This window comes from Haliotis asinina, chromosome 4, assembly GCF_037392515.1.
Source record: "Haliotis asinina isolate JCU_RB_2024 chromosome 4, JCU_Hal_asi_v2, whole genome shotgun sequence".
Classification (NCBI taxonomy): Eukaryota; Metazoa; Mollusca; class Gastropoda; order Lepetellida; family Haliotidae; genus Haliotis; species Haliotis asinina.
This window is the reverse complement of record NC_090283.1, coordinates 55,608,789-55,629,112: the sequence shown is the minus strand read 5'-3', so window position 1 is coordinate 55,629,112 and position 20,324 is coordinate 55,608,789. Positions and strand designations below refer to the sequence as shown.

General features: G+C 40.6%; 1 protein-coding gene across 1 annotated transcript in view; it reads right to left on the bottom strand.

The window, feature by feature from the left end:
- The window catches only part of LOC137281692 (monocarboxylate transporter 14-like), a 33,368-nt gene extending 14,971 nt beyond the window's left edge, over positions 1 to 18,397 (bottom strand). Inside the window, exons 1-7 of the mRNA XM_067813099.1 lie at positions 18,286 to 18,397; positions 13,613 to 13,712; positions 6,428 to 6,651; positions 5,456 to 5,599; positions 3,771 to 4,700; positions 2,326 to 2,376; positions 721 to 847 (exon numbers count right to left, since the gene is read on the bottom strand). Of these exons, the coding sequence (XP_067669200.1) occupies positions 721 to 847; positions 2,326 to 2,376; positions 3,771 to 4,700; positions 5,456 to 5,599; positions 6,428 to 6,620 (1,445 nt within the window). The 5' untranslated portion in view covers positions 6,621 to 6,651; positions 13,613 to 13,712; positions 18,286 to 18,397. The remainder of the gene's footprint in view (positions 1 to 720; positions 848 to 2,325; positions 2,377 to 3,770; positions 4,701 to 5,455; positions 5,600 to 6,427; positions 6,652 to 13,612; positions 13,713 to 18,285) is intronic.
- Positions 18,398 to 20,324: the final 1,927 nt, after the last annotated feature.

Genomic DNA, 20,324 nt, shown 5'->3' with positions numbered 1-20,324 from the left:
AATTAAGTCAAAGTAAGCTTAATTTCGTGTCAAGACACTAATAAATACACGTTCATTTATTGAAAAACTGCAAAGCCTGGAAAAAAACCCATGTAGTTTCAATGAAATTAATTACATGTATTCTCGTCCATGGGCCAATATGTTTTTCACCCATGGGCGAGATTTTTTAAAATCACTGTCAGTTAGCAGAGTCAAGTCACAACAAGCTGAAATTTGTGTCATGATACTTATTAACATTTTTTCATTCATTTACAACCTCCAAAACATTTATTCTGGATGAAATTAAACACTTTCGCACATGGGTCTGCCCATGGGCCTACCCATTGGCCACTGTTCGCCCATGGGCGAGCGAGTTTAAATTTTGAGTTTTCGAAAAAAATTTTTTCATTTTTTCATCCTTAGCACACATACATAACAGCTGCCTGTTTAATTTTGCGAAATCGCTTGTGCGAGAGTGGCCACAGTGCTGAGAGTTTCTGGACTTTTGTGAGTCCAGAATTAAATTGTGACGTGTTAAAATATGTTCCTCCTCGTCACATTTTTTGTGATCAATGTTTTTTAAAAGTCCTACCGCCTTCGTCACTTTAAAAAAAAATGTGCCCCAGGAACATTTAATTTTTTATGCAGCCTTAGTCAAAATACCTAAAACAATGTACGGCTATAACGAAGAGGGAATGGCTGTCCCTTTAAGTTCGTTACAGCCAAAGTTTCAGCACTCACCCTTCAGCATTTTTCTCTTCATCATCAAAGACGAGTGAGTGATCGCGATGAATATGGTATTCATTCTCGGGCTTTATGAGTTGTGGAACCACCAACCCCATCAGAACAGACAGAAACATCATTACACCTTGAAAAGAAAATATAGGCCAGTGTCAGAGAGTGTCGCTTGATGTTTAACGCCGCACGCAGCAATATTCCAGCCATATTACGACGGTCTGTAAATAATCAAGTCAGAACCAGATAATCCAGTGATTGACATCATGAGTATCGATCTACGCAATTGGGATAGAGGTGTCATTCAGACAGAAACATCATCACATCCTGAAAGAGAAATACAGTGTAAGCTGTCAAAACCGGCATCTATCCAATCCGGCAAGTTGTCAACTCTGACAAAGTCTCAGTCCCATCCGTGGCTTCTACTTTAATCATCAGCTCTACAATCCGGCTCATAGTTTAAACCGGAGTGTTTATTCAGTCCCAGTGAGTGCCGATTTTGGCAGCTTCCACTGTACATAGATCAGCGTCAGAGAGTGTTGAATGTATGATGTTTATCGCCGCACGCATTATTCCAGCTATGTGTGTAAGTAATCAAGTCTGGGCCAGACAATGACTGACTTGAGCATCGATCTATGCATTTTGGGATACGATGGCATGTGTCATCGATCCCGTTAGTCGCTCCTTACGAAAAGCGCGTGCTGCTGAACCCGGCCCTTCACGAAGTAGGGACTGTTGAGTAAGCGAGTGGTTAAATTGTTTGCTCGTCCCGCGTAGGACCTGGGTTCCATTCCAAAAATTTGTAGACGTGTGAATCCCATTTCTGGCGTCCCCCGGCGTGATATTGCTTGAATATTGCTAAAAGTGGCGTAAAACTACACTCACTCTCATGTCTGGGAGTTGCCAGCGGTTGAAGAATATTTGAATAATTACTGAAGTCAGCGATGGCACCGGTTGTTTCGAACCCACTCATCAATGGTGACCAGTGTAACACGCATGTCAGCAATTAACACTTACCACTGTACTTACACAATATTAAGAACACTAAAATACACACATTATCGTTTGAAGATCATTATAATTCAATGATATATTACAATATCTTTTACCATGATTCCATTTTTCATCTTCTACGCTGCATTCAGTATTTCTTGCTTCTTACTTCCCCTTGAAAATAATTCAGTCTGGGCAATAACATTTTAAGTGGCAGTTAGAAGCTGGTATGACGAAGATTAACAAATTTGATGGATTCATATTTCTTCATTGCAATAAATGCTTGATGTGGTTTTGGCATCTGCACAGAAACGTCGCATCTATTTCAATAAAGAAATTGTCAATCCATAAACCTGTTCCTCTTCAGCCTAGACCAGACAATCCAGTGACTGAAATGAGCGTCGACCCTCACAGCTGGGAAACAATGGCATGCATCGATTAAGCCTGCAAGCCTGTCATGTCCGAACCCCTAAACCGCCTCTTATGGGTGGAGCTGCTGAAAAACAGTTCTCTCGCGGATCTCAGAGAGGTTACACGAGGTACGAATGCCACATAATTTGAAACCTACATTTCAGGATCTGTGTACTCTACCTGTGTACATAAAGTTCAGTGACTCACCTGCAAGATACATACTGTAATCATACGAGCCGGTGAAGTCAACAAACCACCCTGAAATGGACACACGGCGCTTGAAAAAACATCATGAGACAAGTGTATACTCAGCCTTAAAGTTTAACGATGGAGTTTTACGTGTAATTCTAACATGCTTCGGTGAAAGATCAAAGTACTTTATCAGACAATAATATGCTCTTTTTGCATTGCATCACAATGCCTTAGCGTCACTACGCCATTCAAGTCTGCCCCCTCGGGACCGAACACCTTGCATTACGTGATTCTTCAACAGTGTTAACAGTTAGCCTTACTGTTCAGTTCAACTCAACCTGATGAGGGGGCTAGGATAAGCCCCGAAATGTCGTGAAAATAGACCCAAGAAGTTGCTATCCATAAAATTTGTCCAGTATTTTGCATTACGTCACAATGAAACCAACGTCACGTTGCATGTCAGTTGCCATCGCTTCATACAGGCTGCTACAGTAAACTACCGTGTTGCACCCTGGGTATTTGTTTTGGTTTGCAGTTAATTTTTTCCGACGGATAAAACGTCTCATAGGTCGACCCTAATTTCCCAACGAACGTACGCAATGTTTACATTCTCACAATGCAATCGTGGAATGTCGCTTGACTAGTCTGCTTCATCTGCATGTACTTAATTAAACTTACGTTAGTAGAAATGCGACGTTCATATTGCCCCATACTGTGTACATTTATCAGTGATGCAGTTTGAATATTTTGGAGGCGGCATTTAACATGAACGTAAACAAACTGTGTATCATCTGTTGTCTGGTGACGTGCGTCTTACCGTAGGGCTGTAGACATGTCAAAGGAACAACTCGTCAGTTAGCACTGTGTTAGGATTCATAATTTAGATCACCGACGCCGTCGTTTGTTTTCTGCCTTAATCGAAATTATCATTAGAAAGTATTAAATTTGGCATCTTACAAAAGATGTAGGGTTCCCTCTACCTCAATGTGTTTTGCAATTAAGTATAGTTTGCCCTGATCTCTTTTAACATCAAAGCACTCGGACTACCGTCCCCGTGCTTTAATTATATTAGCTCAGAGCAAAATTATACTTTATTACAAAACACAATGGGGAAGAGCGAACTGTATTTCCTAAACAATGTTTGATCGCAATCACAAGTAAGATTAGAGAGTGAAATAATGATAGACAGACGACATTATACGGGGAGTCTTTACGAATTTTCTCCGTAAAATTTGTCTTTTTTGTTTTTTACCTTAAAACATGTAAAACAGGATAATGAAAGAGTGAAATTATGGTCGAGAGACATTATTCGACGGGTCTTAACGAAATCCTTGTGTTTTGTTTTGTTTTTATTTTTCTTATTGTTTATGTTATTATTATTTTTTTTTATTTTATATATCTTTATCATTCTGTAAACATACACATGTTAGTAGTGTCCTACAATGTTGTAAAGGTCATACCTGCTATCGGTGGCGCCACCAGCCACCCAGACCCTGCACAGATCATGGTCACACCAAACGCTGACGCAAGCTTCTTCAAGCCCACACATTCTATTGTGAGGACCGGTGGTAGAGAATATGATCCCCCAAGATATGTTCCTATGAGAAGCACAGCTATAAGCTGGGTGACGTATGTCTTTGCAAAGAGGGGCATTATACAGAATATCATACCGGAAGTCAAAAGAACGCCATAATAAAGAATCCACACATCTCGCTCGCTGGCGTGTGCAAACGCCCCCAGGAGTATTCGCGACACAATGTTGGCTGGGCCGTTGACTGAGAGGACCCAGGCAACCTGCTGGGAACTGGTGCCATAGGATTCACAGAAAGCAGCCAGATGGATGTTGAACACCCCACATGCTGCGTTAACCAGAATCTGGTTCACACAAAACACAACAAAGGCTACATTTTTAAATATGTCTAGCTGACTTCCTGGAGTCACGGTTTCCGGAATGATGTATTCATTTTTGGATGGTTCAAAGTCGTCTTTGAGAATTATGCTCCCATACTTATCCGTTTCATATGCTGTAACCTTGGAACGATCAATGCCATTTTCTGCAATTCCAGTGAGTTGCTGACTTGCAGCGAGGTCTTCTGAAAGATCTTTAGGTCTCCGTTTCCGGCACCGCGAGAAAGCCCGACAGTCCTTTCTTTCGTGTATCGGGAACATAAGGGCTCCAAACAAGGTTATATGAAAACAGATTCCCGCCAAAATGACCAGGCACTCTCGCCAAGCAAAGTTGTCCAGTAGGTATCGGAATAGTAAAGGCGCAATCAGGAGTCCGGTGCCGGCAGCTGAGAGGGCGACACTCGTCACAAGCGTCCGTTTCTTTTCAAAGTAATAGCTAACAATGACGACAGAGGGCGTGTAACTTAATCCCAATCCAAGGCCTGTGTGGTAATAAAAAAAGTAATGTTAGAAAACAATTTTGTGATAGATGTGAACAAAGGATTATTTCCAAATATTGTGCAGAAAATGTTCAGTCATTATCGAAACATGAACAGTAGGGAAGAATTCGGGTGTGATATATCGAATGTCTTTGGACTGCTTCTAAATATTGGCACGGTGAGTACACGTGGGTGTTGACTTAAAGCGGTCGCTTGTCAGGCCGAGGGTTCCCCACGTGGATACAATGTGTGAAGCCCATTTCTGGTGATATTGCGGGAAATATTGCTAAAAGCTGTGTAAAATGCCACTCACTCACTAACGCATTATCTGTCTTAGGCTTGCTGACAACAACAAATATACAAGTTTTACACAGCAACAAATCTGATATTTTGATGTACTTGAGTTAGTTAGTTAGTTAGTTAGTTAGTTAGTTAGTTAGTTTGTTTGTTTGTTTAGTTTTAAGCCGCACTCTGCAATATTCCAGCTATATGGCGGCGGTCTGTAAATAATCGAGTCTGGACCAGACAATCCAGTGATCAACAACATGAGCATCGATCTGCGCCTTTGGGAACCGAGCCTGACCACCCGATCCCATTAGTCGCCTCTTACGACAAGTATAGTCGCCTTTTATGGCAAGCATGGGTTGCTGAAAACCTATTCTACCCAGGGACCTTCACGGGTATGATGTACTTGAGAACCCCTCTTCCATCAACGCTTAATGTTTCATAGGAGGTAAGAAGATACCAGAACTAATCACCTGCTATAATGCCAAATGACACGAACAAGCCGCTCAAGGATGTTGCAAAGGTACTTCCGGCCAGGCCGACCGTGAGGAGAATGCCGCCGAGCATCACGGAAGTCCGACAGTCAAAGTAGGAAGTAACGACACTCGCCAGTGGACCTGCAAACACGTGGTCACATGGCATCACTAACAGTAAATAACGAACCGCATCAACTAGAGGGCCGACAGTCAACGTAGGAAGTGATGACACTCGCCAGTGGACCTGCAAGCAATATGGTCATTGGGCATCGCTAACAGTAAATAATGAACCACATCAACTTGAGGGCCGACAGTCAAAGTAGGAAGTGACGACACTCGCCAGTGGACCTGCAACTTCCATGGTTATTGGAGATCATTACCAGTAAAAGAGGAACCACATTAAACGGAAGTCCGACAATCGAAGCAGGAAGTGACGACACTCGCCAATGACCTGCAAACACGTGGTTATTGTCGATCACTAACAGTAAATAAGAACCCATAAGAAACGGAGTTGGACGTAGGTAATGGCTTCAACACAAACATACAGCTATAACACCAGCAAAAGATCTTTGCTTTCAAGTTTTTCCATATGAAGCAGAAAGAGCTTCATTTATTACGGGACTGAATGGTATTGACATAACGAGGAAATCTTACACACCGGCGGCAAATGCAGCTTCGCCCATCAAGAGATGCTTCATCGTGCCGTCCGGTTGTGTTCAAACTTTCAGTCATGCTTTGAACCCAAATTTGATTTTTTCATAAATCAATGTTTACGTATTCCGTATGATAGGAAGCATTACAACGAGTCTCCCTGTCAATCTCTGCAGCTGAAAAAGCAAGCTGAAATAATGTAGGGCTGTGGCATGGAGTCATAACATAATGTATGTCTGCAGGAAACATTAATGCAATGTGACTGAGAAGACACCTACTTACATTACTACAAACTTACATGCTACTTGCATTACTTACCTGCAAACAACATAAGCGAGGCATACACTGACGTGACCCAGGCTGTCAGGCCCACACTCTGCTGGAAGTGCTCCAACAGAACCACCTGGAACATCCCACCCATGTAACACACTCCTGACAACAGGAACCCGTTCATGTAGGACGCCACCAGCACCACCCACGCCCAGCCTTCGTCCACGTCCTTCTTCGTCATGACGTCAACTGTGTCGTCCGGAACGTCACGTCTGAAAATAGTATGTACCTTGTACAGGAAATGTAGGATGCGCAGGTGTGATGGTTTATGCAAGACAGGAATATGATCTGAACCAACGACCTTTCAGTAATATAGCACACGACTTTATGATTGACAAATTTTGGTTTACTGCATATGAGAACGGTTCGATAAGGATTTTTACACCGTTTTCAAGCTAAATGTAAATGAAATCAAGTGTTGTGTAGTATATAAACGTGAGAATTAATATTAACACTTGTTATTGAATAACAGTGGCACATAATACGATGATTGGCCTGGTTTGTTGTTTAACGCCTCTCTCATCATCGATCTACGCAGATGTCGTTAATCTCCTCTTACGACAAGCGTTTCTGAAGACCAATTTTAACACGGATCTTCACAGGTCCATAATAGGACAAGGGAAGAGGGAAAGAGCATGTAGCGCAGGTCTTGCAGCCAATGATTAGGTGGCATTAAGTAATGAAAACAGTGATAACAGACCGATATGGTGCTAAATGGTGAAGTACTTCTCTCTCCAGCGCGACACTGTCCACTCGGCCATGGTGGCTGCGTGGCCTCGTATGACATAAAACACACAAAACCTTGCTAAGCCGGAGTGTTTGGAATACCGTGATTTAATCCGATTTCGATAGAATTATTATTTGACTAAAAAGGGTACATCAGTTGCAGACATAAATATCTTGCTGTTCTTCGCTGTGGCAGGAAAGACCTGACCAGAACAGGCAAATAGAGCAAGGTCTTACGAGATGCATCACTCTGGAGAATACACACCCACAAGAGTCTGAAGTAATTTTCTCAACATACACCACACTACACCATCGCTATACTTTATATGACCCTCATATCACCAGCCAGAACCAATGACATTTATTCATAGGGTCCCCTGCAACCCCACAGTTGTGGGTCAAGGTAAAACCGTATACATTGTACAGCATTGGGTTCTACAGCACATCACAATCAGCTGGTCAGATGATAAACATTACCCATAAAACGTTATGGATGGGAGTTGATGGTTAATGGCTATACCAGCTGCTGAAACTATTCATTTAGAGATAATTAAAACAAAAAATTCTGTTCATGGTAACACGGGGGGCGCTTCCATTAAACACAACGACTAGTAATGTGAATATTGATTGACGCTTGTCAATAGAAGTCAAAGGAATTATAGACATTTCGCACAAAACTTTCATTTTTATATGATGGTCTATGTAAATCAAAATTATATTACTTCGGTTGCTTTGTTTAGAAACGTTTCCTATGGTTATGGCCGATAAACAAGATTAACAGTGAAAAACAGAAAGTTATTTTTAATTCAAACATAGGATAAATGATTTGGAAACTCAAATTTCGTGTTTGTATGTAAATTCTAATTCTATTTCATAAGACGTTAAAAATAGTAGATGCATTGTATTGTCATCGCTGCATATGTTAGTTAATTAGAGCCATTGTCGTGGTGACTTGGCTAAAAGCATTCATGTGTGAGCACATCCACAGTATAGATTTTAATATATGTAATTATACAGAACTAATATATCAATTGGTTCAGATGCAAATATCATCTATACATGATTTGAAAAACGACCCTAAGTATAATTGAAATATATGATACAAAAATCTACGAACGATTTCTGAATAATGCTTTTCCGATGTTGAAATACTTCGTGTTGCTATGTACAGCAGCTCTTCCTACTGAAATGCTAAGTACTCTATAACCATCCTCCAACCTTAACATTTTATGAATATGTATTAATGTTTAAATATTAATATATATAATCCACACAGTAAACAGTGAAACATTTGTTTGACTGGTCGCTCACTACCAACACCCTCTTAAAGGTCCGGGATTTGACCCACAAAGCGTTCGTAAAATTACGACATGTCGTAACTCTATAGTTCAGAGTAAGCTTACGAATGTTGTAGTGCTACGAACATTTTGTGGATTGGGCCCTGGATAACAACATGTTTTCCCATAGGAAGCCGGATAATATACTTACCCACCTCACAATAATGCGTCACACAAGTTGAGAACTGTCAGTACTAGTTATTGCATACAGACCGGGAATGGGATATAAGTAGAACAACCCGTATGGTATTCGTGATGACGCAAGTATGTCACTCTTTCATTCACATATACCCCACTCGTGTCTTGTCAGTGATTTCACAAATGTACATACACAGCACAAACTTACACACGCACTCCCCACATCGTCACGTTTGTTCTTGATATAACAGAACATACCATGGGTTTTTCACGCATTCAAATCTGCTTTCCTTTCATGCCTTAACTCTAGATAGTTTCACTGTAAAACTGATAGTTTCACTGTAAAACTGAGATACCAGGTAATGTTGAATGTTTATAGGCAAGTTTTGGCACAAGTACCTGAGCATCGTTTCACAAAGCTATCACAGCGCTACGACTTACGACAGTCGTGGCCCTACGCTAGCGTTGTGAAACTAGGCCCCGAATGTGTAACACAAAAACAAATTCAAACACCTGTGCTATAATTGTGTAACGCCAAGTTGGGTTACGTCAGTGACCTATCAGATTATATTAAGCTCTTGACGTTGTCACGGGGTATTATACACTCAGAGTACAGTACAGGGGAACTCATTGCGAACCTTACGACTAAATGTACGTGTGTCTTTTCCACAACACTTGTCGTATTGTCTCTAATAAGCGCCCGAGAGCTTACTTTTTCAACGGACTTACATACCCAGCGCTTATTAGAGGAAAGACGGTATTTTTCAGGACAATCACAGAGACAGAAACATTGTGTCAGCTGGTTCGTGTGGGGTAACCAGCTTAGATCCTAAAATAGAATGTAGAATTCAGTCATTCAGTGATCAGTCAAGGAGATGTTTCAACATTTATTGTGAGGTCAAGTGTGATATACATAAATACATATACATAAAAGATATTTAAACAATAATCTAATATACACATTGTGATGGGGAATTAGCGTCTCAAATGGTCGAGCTTAAATCTGTAACAGTTATAACATTTCCTTTTTCAACATAACATCAAATACTAATCATAATGGGAAAACATATTCATACAAATCCTTTTAACACATATCTCAATTGTGCCTCAGCTGTCGTTATGTAAAACATATATAAATGATATTTGCTATTGAACCAAATATTCACTTTAGTTCACTATTAGCATAATGATGATGCAAAGTACATCTAATGTGTCCATACATGAGTGCAACACAGGCACAACTAATCCATGACAGCACATCTGGTTCATTTACATGTTCAAATAACGACTGAGATATTATGCATGACGATATTCATGCAAAGACACTATTACATAGTCAGTAACGACTTTGACATATTGCATGACAATGTTCATGCAAAACACTATATACATGATATTGCCACTTTCTATTCATAAATAAAACATTTTAGTCATGGCATTAAATAGTATAATAACAGAGTTGTACAAGAAAGCTTGCCTAAAATAGAATGTAGAATTCCGTAAGTCAATGATCAGTCAAGGAGATGTTTCAACATTTCTTGTGAGGTCAAGTGTGTAGATAAGAAATCACTGACCTCTTTTTATAGCCGAAACATCATTGATCAATGTTGGAATTCTTTTGTGATTGGCCGAAAAGGTACAAGAAGTGTTTTGCAACATATGTCATATTTGGGATTTCACTTTCTTAGTAAATATGACATATGTTGCATTTGACCACTTTCTAAATGGCATCGTGTAATCAAGAAGTGTTTTAATTACCATTGTGATTGATTGACCAAGATCAGATATTTTTACCATTGGTTACTGATTGGACAAGCCAAAATGAATTTTTGGAAGGGTAGTCACGTGACCGCGACAGGATTATTACACCGACTTAATTACAGTTTGTTTTACAACTTCCTACAGCTCATGTCACCTGGCCGTAACAATAGTGGTTGGGGCTAATTAGCTTGGGGTTAATTAGACTGGATTTATTACAGTTGTGGTCTGGATGTGTATACCGCGTGTCATTAAGACATTTACTGGTGCATTAAACAATAGCTTGAGTTTTAAGCGTGACATGTTCAATGGTACATGGCCTGTGTTAAATATCCTTGCCAGGTGCGTTACATCAGTTTGAACCATGTCATGAAGGCTAATTAAAGTAACATTTCTAAATTACAACTCTTCAAAAGTGAATGTGAACACACAAAAAGATTTAAGTGGCAAACATATACAAAATCCATACAAAAATATACAAATATGAAGAATACAAAGATAAATTGTGCACTATCACAATAGTGTCACCCAGGATCTCGATCCACACAGCGCTACGTCATTTGTCATTCGTAAGCCTGTGCTAAACCACAGAGTTACGACAGGTCGTAATGCTACGAAAGCTTTAATTGTGGATCGGGATTCTGAGTAACCTTCAAAAGGGTCAGGCACCTGACACTGCATGTGGCACTTCTGAGTCATTTAGGGACAGCGGGGTAGTCTAATGGTTAAAGCGTTCGCTTCTCGCACCGAAGATCCAACATGAATACAATGTGAAGTCAATATCTCGTGTCCCCTTCCGCGATATTTTGCTAAAGGCAGCGTAAAACTACACTCACTCGCTCACATCCTCACTCGTTAAATCGTCAGAGACAGCACTAGCCGTACTCGTTGCTCTCGTGGAAGCGATGTACATCGGAGACATCATTTCAACCTTTCCTTCCGCATCAAGCAGACACGCCGGGATGTAATTCTAACCAGGAAATACTAAACAACCTCCCTTGTATAATTTATGAAACTCGTTAATGGTATTGATATAGCTTTAGCTCGATATATACCAATACTATTTACTTCAGTTTACTTCAGTATTTTATTTATCACTCACTCAACACTAGCAACATAATATATACAAATTATATAAAATAAATAATATCGCTGTTACATGACAGGTACACTAGGGCTAATAACAAGGATCACATGCGTGAATAAATTTCATTTGTGACTGTCAACATTAGTATATTAATTTGTTTTGTTTTTTTAAATATAATATTACGCAGATGTAGCTAAGTGAAATGCTTTAAATACAACATCTGAAATATAGCGACTTCGAGATGTGTTGTGAAAGACAACCGGCATTTTGTCACAGAGCGGCAGAGTGCAAATAGTTATACAAGATACTGCAGATCTATTAAACAGTGTTCTCTCTTCAACGGCTCAATGACAAATGGTTATACATCAATTCTCCATCTAAACATGTTGTATTGGTGGATGGCACTGTGAAAACCTCTTCTGCCAACAACAGCTGCAGTGGCTTTACAAGGTGAGATGTCCTTCTGCCGAGAACAGCTGCATTTTATGGACACAAAGAGATGTCCTTCTGCCAACAACAGCTGCAGTGGCTTGACATGTTGAGATGTCCTTATCTATAACGGCTAACACGATGAAATGTCCTTCTGCCGACAACAGCTGCAATGGCTTGACACGGTGAGATGTCCTTCTGCCGAGCACAGCTGCAATTTATTGACACGATGAAATGTCCTTCTGCGGACAACAGCTGCAATGGCTTGACAGGGTGAGATGTCCTTCTGCCGAGCACAGCTGCAATTTATTGACACGATGAAATGTCCTTCTGCCGACAACAGCTGCAATGGCTTGACAGGGTGAGATGTCCTTCTGCCGAGAACAGCTGCAATTTCTTGATACGGTGAGATGTCCTGCTGACAACAGCTTCAGTGGCTTGACAGGGTGAGATGTTCCTCTGCCGAGAACAGCAGTTTTTACGTGATGGTGATAATGCGCAAGGTTGTCACCTGAATATGGCATGATCACTCAACCAGACCCGTAAATTCCCCGTGTTTCTCCGGGACGTTTAACAATACATGGATGAACAGAGTTGCACTGACTGTACTCTCTATAAAGGAAGTTAGTGGGAAAATTCATCTTCGATATATACTCTTCAAAAATAAGTAGGGGAACCAGAACTTTCAATTTGGATAGGAAGGACAGACATCTTATGAACGCACCACAATTTCCCTCTATTACCACCACTAAACACAACGCATGTTACGCACGTGCACAACGCAGTAGCCCGAAATACGTGCATTGGGTTCAATTGTTGATTTTGACGTTTTTTTTCAAGAAGGTCGAGAAATCACTTAGAGCATTAAGTTTGGCACTCATCTTGAATTACACATTTGTTAATGTTTGTTTCTAGTCATTTGTGTTAAAATGAAAATCGTAGGCAAACAAATTACATGTTACACACCAATCATCATTGAAAGGCGACTACATTCCAAATAACTATGGTTCTAAGGAAGTGCAAATGATGATGCACCCTCAAACCATTCCAAAATATCATATCAACATTGACTGACTCTGATAAATCTCCTAAATATTTTTAATCGTAAATTAAAAAAATGCAGTTCCCCTACTTTTTTAAAGAGTATGTGTGTTTGTGTGTGTGTGTGTGTGCGTGCGTGCGTGCTTACGTGCGTGCTTACGTGCGTTCGTGTGTGTGGTTATATCGAAAATATTCAAACTGAAAAGGATCCCAAGTGAGATGGGAGATTCAGCCTCTGAGTACATCCTGACTCGCTATATTTCAGGCTTTATCATTGCAGGAAGGGCTGAGCGGAAGGGAACTATTATGGTCCAGGGAATGTGAGACAGACTGCAATGCCAGTGATGATCCGGGTTAGACGTGATCTTCAGTAATCTTCTTGTCGTAAGAGGCTACTGACGGGATCGGGTAATCAGGCTTGCTGACACATGTCATTGTATTCATATAGCACAGATAGATGCTCATGCTGTTGCTCACCTGCTTGTCTAATTCACACTAGACTGTTCACAGACCGACGCCTTGTTGCTGGACTACTGCTGAGAGCGACAAACAAACAACTGATAAAGACCAGATTGGGTAGAAGCGGGAGTAAATTCCTCGATTTCTTTGAGGCAAAACCTGTGTCCAAAGCATATCCCTTGCCGTGACTGTACCTACCTGTGGCTGGTGTTGCTGATGTTGCTGTCTCTGCTGTTGATGTGGCACAGTCAGTGTGTCGTCAGCTGGATGGATGCACATACAGTACCCCCTGCTGCATCTGAAATGCAGACGGATGCTGACCTTGTGAAAAGTGTAGGGGTCACAGGGTCATGTACGTAGGGGTCACGGGGTCATGTATGTAGGGGTCATAGGGTCATGTTTTGATATTTGTGCCAGAGTTCTCAAAGTACAGGTGCAGTAACATTCACAGAATGTAGTCATTTGGAAACACGAACGCACTATACGTCATTTCCTACAGTATGTACTTTTCAAATTAAATAACGAGTATGGTTTTGAGAAAGAGGTTATTCTGTCTTAAAATTAAGCAGATGTTACAGGTGTTCAGAGTTAATCAATAAACGTTTTGAACAAATTAAATATATGAATATGTAAAATATATTTAATTACAGCATTACTGTAATAACCGCATCGCCTTCATAAACATATTTATTAGGTTAAGCAGAACATCAACATGTTTGGACATTATATATTTACATAAACGTAACATCTGAATGAATATGTTTTCCAGTTGGAGAACGCCACACAGTGGTACAAAACCCATGATAAAAATTATGTCATTGTGCTAGACTTAGCGTGAAATGATGTACCGGGAATGGTTCGCCTAATGCAGATATACTACTGTAATGCCTTGAAATGCACTACCCTTGTTCTTTTAATACAAGTGTCATAGGTTTTATCCAGAGCTCGAGTGAGTGAGTGAGTTTAGTTTTCCGCCGCTTTTAGCAATATCACGACGGGGACACCAGAAAATGGGACTCACACATTGTATCCATGTGGGGAATCGAACCCGAGTCTCCGGCGTGACGAGCGAACGCTTTAACCACTAGGCTAAACCACCGCCCCTCCAGAGCTCGAATGAACTTCTCAAGGAAGGTAACTCTTCGTCCAGCATTACTGCTAGCATGTAATCTACACGTACTTTGACGTACGATATATTCTACTTTGCTACTTAAATGCTATTTACACTAGATTTCCCTTTTGTCACCATACTGGTCAGAAAATATAATTAATAATTATTATTTTGGAGACAGAAATGTCTGTGCATCACAAAAGGCATAGATGTACATATCACTTTCGGAGTCAAGACCTTCCTTAAACGTTATACCAGATAAAATATACACTGAGTAATAACTTTGAAATGAACCTACAATAACTGAAAACATACAATAATGCATGTAATTCTCGAAATCTAAGACAATGCTATTTACATAAAGATAACTTTCTGGTAACAACAGATCCTTGCACGGTGAAGTCATGCAACGTTAACTGCCAACAGCGAAATGAGGCGCAAGAGGATCTTTCTGTTTCGTGCTGGGGCTCAGTCTCTTGCATATAAGAAGATTGGCCACTTTCTCACTGTTGCGCAACCCTAATTGTGCTACAGTTTGCCTGTGGCTGGTGTGAGAACTGATTGGATGAGTAAGTGATGCGTTTGTCGTCATTCCAGGTATATCAGGGCGTGATATTAATGTTGAAAGAAATGCCACCAGTTACTGGTCTTATCTTTACTCATAGTGCTAGCACATATAAGGACGGAAAGCCGCTAGACATTAATCTCACGAGAATCTCAAGATATCATGATACCTTAATCTCCATAACGTCACGAACCTTAGTCTCGCGAGAGTTCCATAACGTCACGAACCTTTGTCTCGCGAGAGTTCCGTAACGTCACGAACCTTTGTCTCGCAAGAGATGCATAAGGTCACGAACCATTGTCTTGCGAGAGATCCACAGAATCAAGAGCCTTAGTCTCACGAGAGATCCATGACGTCACGAATCTTTGTCTCGCCAGAGTTCCATTACGTCACGAACCATTGTCTTGCGAGAGATCCACAGAATCAAGAGCCTTAGTCTCACGAGAGTTCCATGACGTCACGAACCTTTGTCTCGCGAGAGCTCCATGACATCACGAGAGATGCATAAGGTCACGAACCACAATGTCACGAGAGCTCGATAACGCGATCTTTGGTCTCGAGAAATTTCAATACACTTGGAATACCCCAGTTTCACGTGAGTGCTAGCAAGTCCCAAGAGTTTTATGATGCGAGAAGCTTCCTGTCCCCACTTCAGTGACAGAAAAAGCACGTGCGACTTATATGTCTTTGCAAAATGTCTAACGTACAAGATTCGAAGCTCCGCTCATGTAACTGAATACGTCAAGACATGCACGAGATGATACTGGATGACCTTGTTATATACACCATACTGTAATCCGCTACAGATTACTTTGACATCCTTGCGAATTAGACAATCAGTGATGACATGCTCATTTCGGTCTGAAGGACCGTGAATAGAGAGCCCTGCCCATGCATATGAAACCACCAAACCCGATGAACGTAAAAGCACGTAAGCGTCAAACGGCGCAATGTACCAGCTCACATCGCTAGGCATTCGGGTCAGTTCGGCTTCTTCCGTACACAGATAATACATTGTTATCCGTGTAATCGTGTAATGCCAGATCGTGCTCATTTCCACCGTACAAAGAAATTGTTTAATAACTGAAGTTTTTTTTGTTTGTTTTTTCTTTTTCGTTTGTTTTTGGGGTTTTTGTTTTGGTTTGGTTTTTTGTTTTGCTTTGTTTTGTTTTTTATAGGACACGGAAAAAGTTGTTTAAGAAACCATGATGTAGCATTGTGCTATTTTCACGCTTAACCCCGCCGGGGGCTTACAAACAACTGATAAAACAGCGCCTGGTCAGCTGGGGGTCATCTCAGCTGGCTGTCATGAGCTGCACCTGAATGCGCTGTTGCCCCATCCGTTTGTTACCCCTCGGCGTTAAGCGTGAAAATACAGTTTCATACATGCTGAAAAAGTTTGACTTTTTCTACATTTTAGATGGGCTTTTGATTTTGTTTCTCCCGGATCAGAGAGACTCGTTGTAGCGGTATGCAGACCGATATTTTTGCCACGTGCCCTCCTGCGTGATTAACCTTGTCAATAGTTTTCACGAAAATAACATTTTTTATCCTTTTTTGAATCGGTACCAGAATAATAATTGCATCGTTAATGCAAGATAACCAACCTACTTGTATTCATTATGTCAACGCCCGAGAAACAACAGTCTCGATAAATTAACCGTCGAAACGAATTCAAGCGGTGAACATTATATGAAAGTACCTCTGAAAATCAGTGAAGACACCAGATGATCTTCTCTGACACCACTCAAAAATTTGCAGGGGTGGGGTAGTCTAGTAGATTAAATGTCGTCGATTATCCATGTAAGCACTCACTCACTCACTCACTAACACACACACTCGCATACATGTTTAGTACTCCTACCGTACTCACTATCGACCAACAGGATCGGGTGGTCAGGCTCGAAGACTTGTTTTAGACGTGTTATCTTATCCCAGGTGCGTAGATCGAGGCTCATACTGTCCATCACCGGACTGTCTGGTCCAGACTCGATTATTTACATACGAATGCCATTTAGCTATAATATTGCTGAGTGCGGCGTTAGACAACAAACCAACCAACCAATTATAAGGAGATGTAACTAACACCGATTCTATGTGTACCAGTCAATAAATATGTTAAATACAGCCCTTTTTTCGTATATCGTCACAGTTACACTGTCCAGTCTGTCGGGCACTGTAACATGCCGTCTTCCAACCTTGCCGTATCTGTCTGTGCCAGATGCTACCGAATTAATGTACAGTAATTTTATCATTTATAGATGCATATTTAGAGGGGCAATTTGTTGTTTTTATTCATATGTGTTCAGAAGTCATCTTTAAAATTATCATTTATTATGAAAACGCAATACCATTTTCGAAAGTGGTCCAGTGTGACATATGTTATATTTGGGATTACACTTCCTTAGTAAAATTCAGATGTGACTCAATAAAAGTACTAGAATCTGTACTTTACTGAGAAAGTGTAAACAAATATAACATGTTATTTATCACCTTTGACACCTGTGACCTACACTCTAACTGGTTAAAATAAAACCTTGATTTTCTACTTTTTTCATAAACGGGAAACACTGACACATTTCTCATTGTCAGGTTTCATTTTCAAATGCATCGTTTCCAATGCAACGTGCAGTGCATGTAGGTATCCTTCAATATGTACATATTCAGACAATCCACAGCAGTTTACCGACTTCCGTTACAGACGTGTACATAAACAATATCCACCACTATGACATAAAATAACAGTCTGCAGGTATTTGCGTTCCGTGGTTCGGGTTAGGGTTCTGCTTTAGAAACGCCCGTATTAACATCATATATTATTTTCAAAGTGCATGCACTGAGTCTCAATGTACCAGATGTCACGGGAAGTAAACACGCGAACACCGTTTCTAATTATAGTCCAAAAACGCTTGTGTTCCTCTGTTCCAAAACGTCGCCAAGACTACCAGATGTAGTCGTCATACAAGAGTTTAATATGTGATTTGATTAAATTGAGCGTCGGCCATCCCTAATACATCGCTTGATCGGGTATCGTTAGCACAGACATAAATGTTAACGTCACCAGCAGCCGAAATATTTAAGTAGACGAATGAAAACCCAACAAGCGCTTATCATACTTATTTACCTCCTACCACACTAACAAAAACCTTATCATCTGAGTCCTAGAGTGGCCTGCAGTAACACTCGAAGACTCACCTTCGCCGAGGTCCGTTATCTGCTACCGAACTCCACTCACAAACACAAACAGGTCAACTGTGACCTCACTGGTCAATCCGCTTTCAACCGGTGTTAGTGGATTTTGTGCCACTTCGAAATCGTATATTTATCGCTTCAGTGCAAATGCTATTCAGGCGAGATTCTCGACTGCATACACATGTGTTTGCAAAGCAGATGTTACACAGTATGTGGAACCCGACTCGCTTTGGTGGCTGGTGGCTGTGGTAACGCTTAGTCTCTGAATATATCACGTTTTGAATATAAAAAAACATTTCCTATCAACTCGAAGAGTGAAAATGGAGGTTCAAACCTTGACTGGCTTCATTTAGAACTGTAAATAGCATTGCGGGAAAGGCTGACAAAAGGAACCGAATGCGGTTCAGGGACCGTGGCAGAGACGAGGAAGCTACATTAGATAGATGTGTGATTAGAACTGCTCATTAAATGCGACTAGTTAATTAAACTTCTTACATGTATACATTCTTGGAAAAATGTAAGCGCAAAAAACTTGTTTATCAGATATATAGTGTACATGCATTAGTGAATAATCGTTCACACTTGAGGAAAATGTGATCAGCTTCGCGTATTACGTTTTAATTGTTGTTTCGTCTGTTGTAATATGAATGTGTCGTGATGTACAGTTGTTAATACGAGGCGCATGCACACGGAGAGTTTGTCCTGAAGGTTTATTAAATGACCACTGAAAACAGGTGAAAATGAAGTGAGCACCTCACCTCCCACCCTCACCCCTTAATTAACCATTTAACCAGGTATCAGGTAATAGCAGATAAATTCAAATTCAGTCTGATCTTATCTTTAATTAGTATTTTGTAAATCATCCCTCAGAAAAATAAACGAACGTATTCAACTTGCAATAAATTGAAAGGAATAATGACGCTCTCTTAATTACGAGTCGATCACATTGTCATCTGATGTTTTCTGTTTGTCTTTTTCTGAGAATTTATTCATAAACTAGAAACTGGAGCTAGACACTATGTCATGCATGATTTGTATGTTTGTTGTTTGTTTGCACTCATCAGTATTCCACCTGTATTTCGTACATGATTTGATTCAGGAAGTCTGAGGAAAGCGATCTGGGACAGAGCCTACAAGCGATGACACGTGTGAGCGTACCTCCATGTTTACCATTGAATTCACCAATTCTAAATTCACAATTAGTTAATCATTCTGTCCAACTGAGTGGACAGAATATTGTGCCTCGAAGTTTATGTGCACATGTGTAACAAATCCAAGTATTCATAGGAATTTGTGAGGATTCGTTTTCAAACTGGTCACAAAAGCCCATGCTTGTCGTAAGAGACTAGATACCTTGTGCGCAGCGGGTGATCAAGCTTTGTTGACTCATGTGATTGTATCGACTGATTATATTGATCGATTGGTTGGCTGGATGGTTGGTTGGTCTTGTTTTGTTTTGTTTTTATGATCAGCGGTAGAATTGGGCTTAAGCAATTATGTAAGAGGCAACTAACGGAATCATATGGTCGGATGGTTCACAGGTGGATCCACACACACACAAACAAAAAACACACACAAACAAAAAAAAACACACACAAACACAAACAAACAAAACACACACACACACAAACAAAAAACACACAAACACAAACAAACAAACACAAACAAACAAACAAACACACACACCGCGGTCAACATGATCAGTACCAGTCTAAACACTTAGGATACGGTGACACTTGTCAACCATGTCAGCGAGCCCGACCACATGATCTTATGGCAGTCATAGGTTGCAGATCAATTCTAATATAGACCTTCATGGGTAATCTTTATTATTTGTATTGCACTAGTGCATACTCAAGGCGCTGATATTTTACTTCCCTCAGCCATTGGATGTCAATAGCAACGCCACAATGTATTATCAGTCTCAACTCTTGAAGTCACTAGGAGTAGCGGGTTAATGTGGTAGACTGGGATACAGTCACAGTACTTTGTCCAAGTTCACTGCACGTTGCTGTACCCGCAACTAGATGTTTGCAAGAATT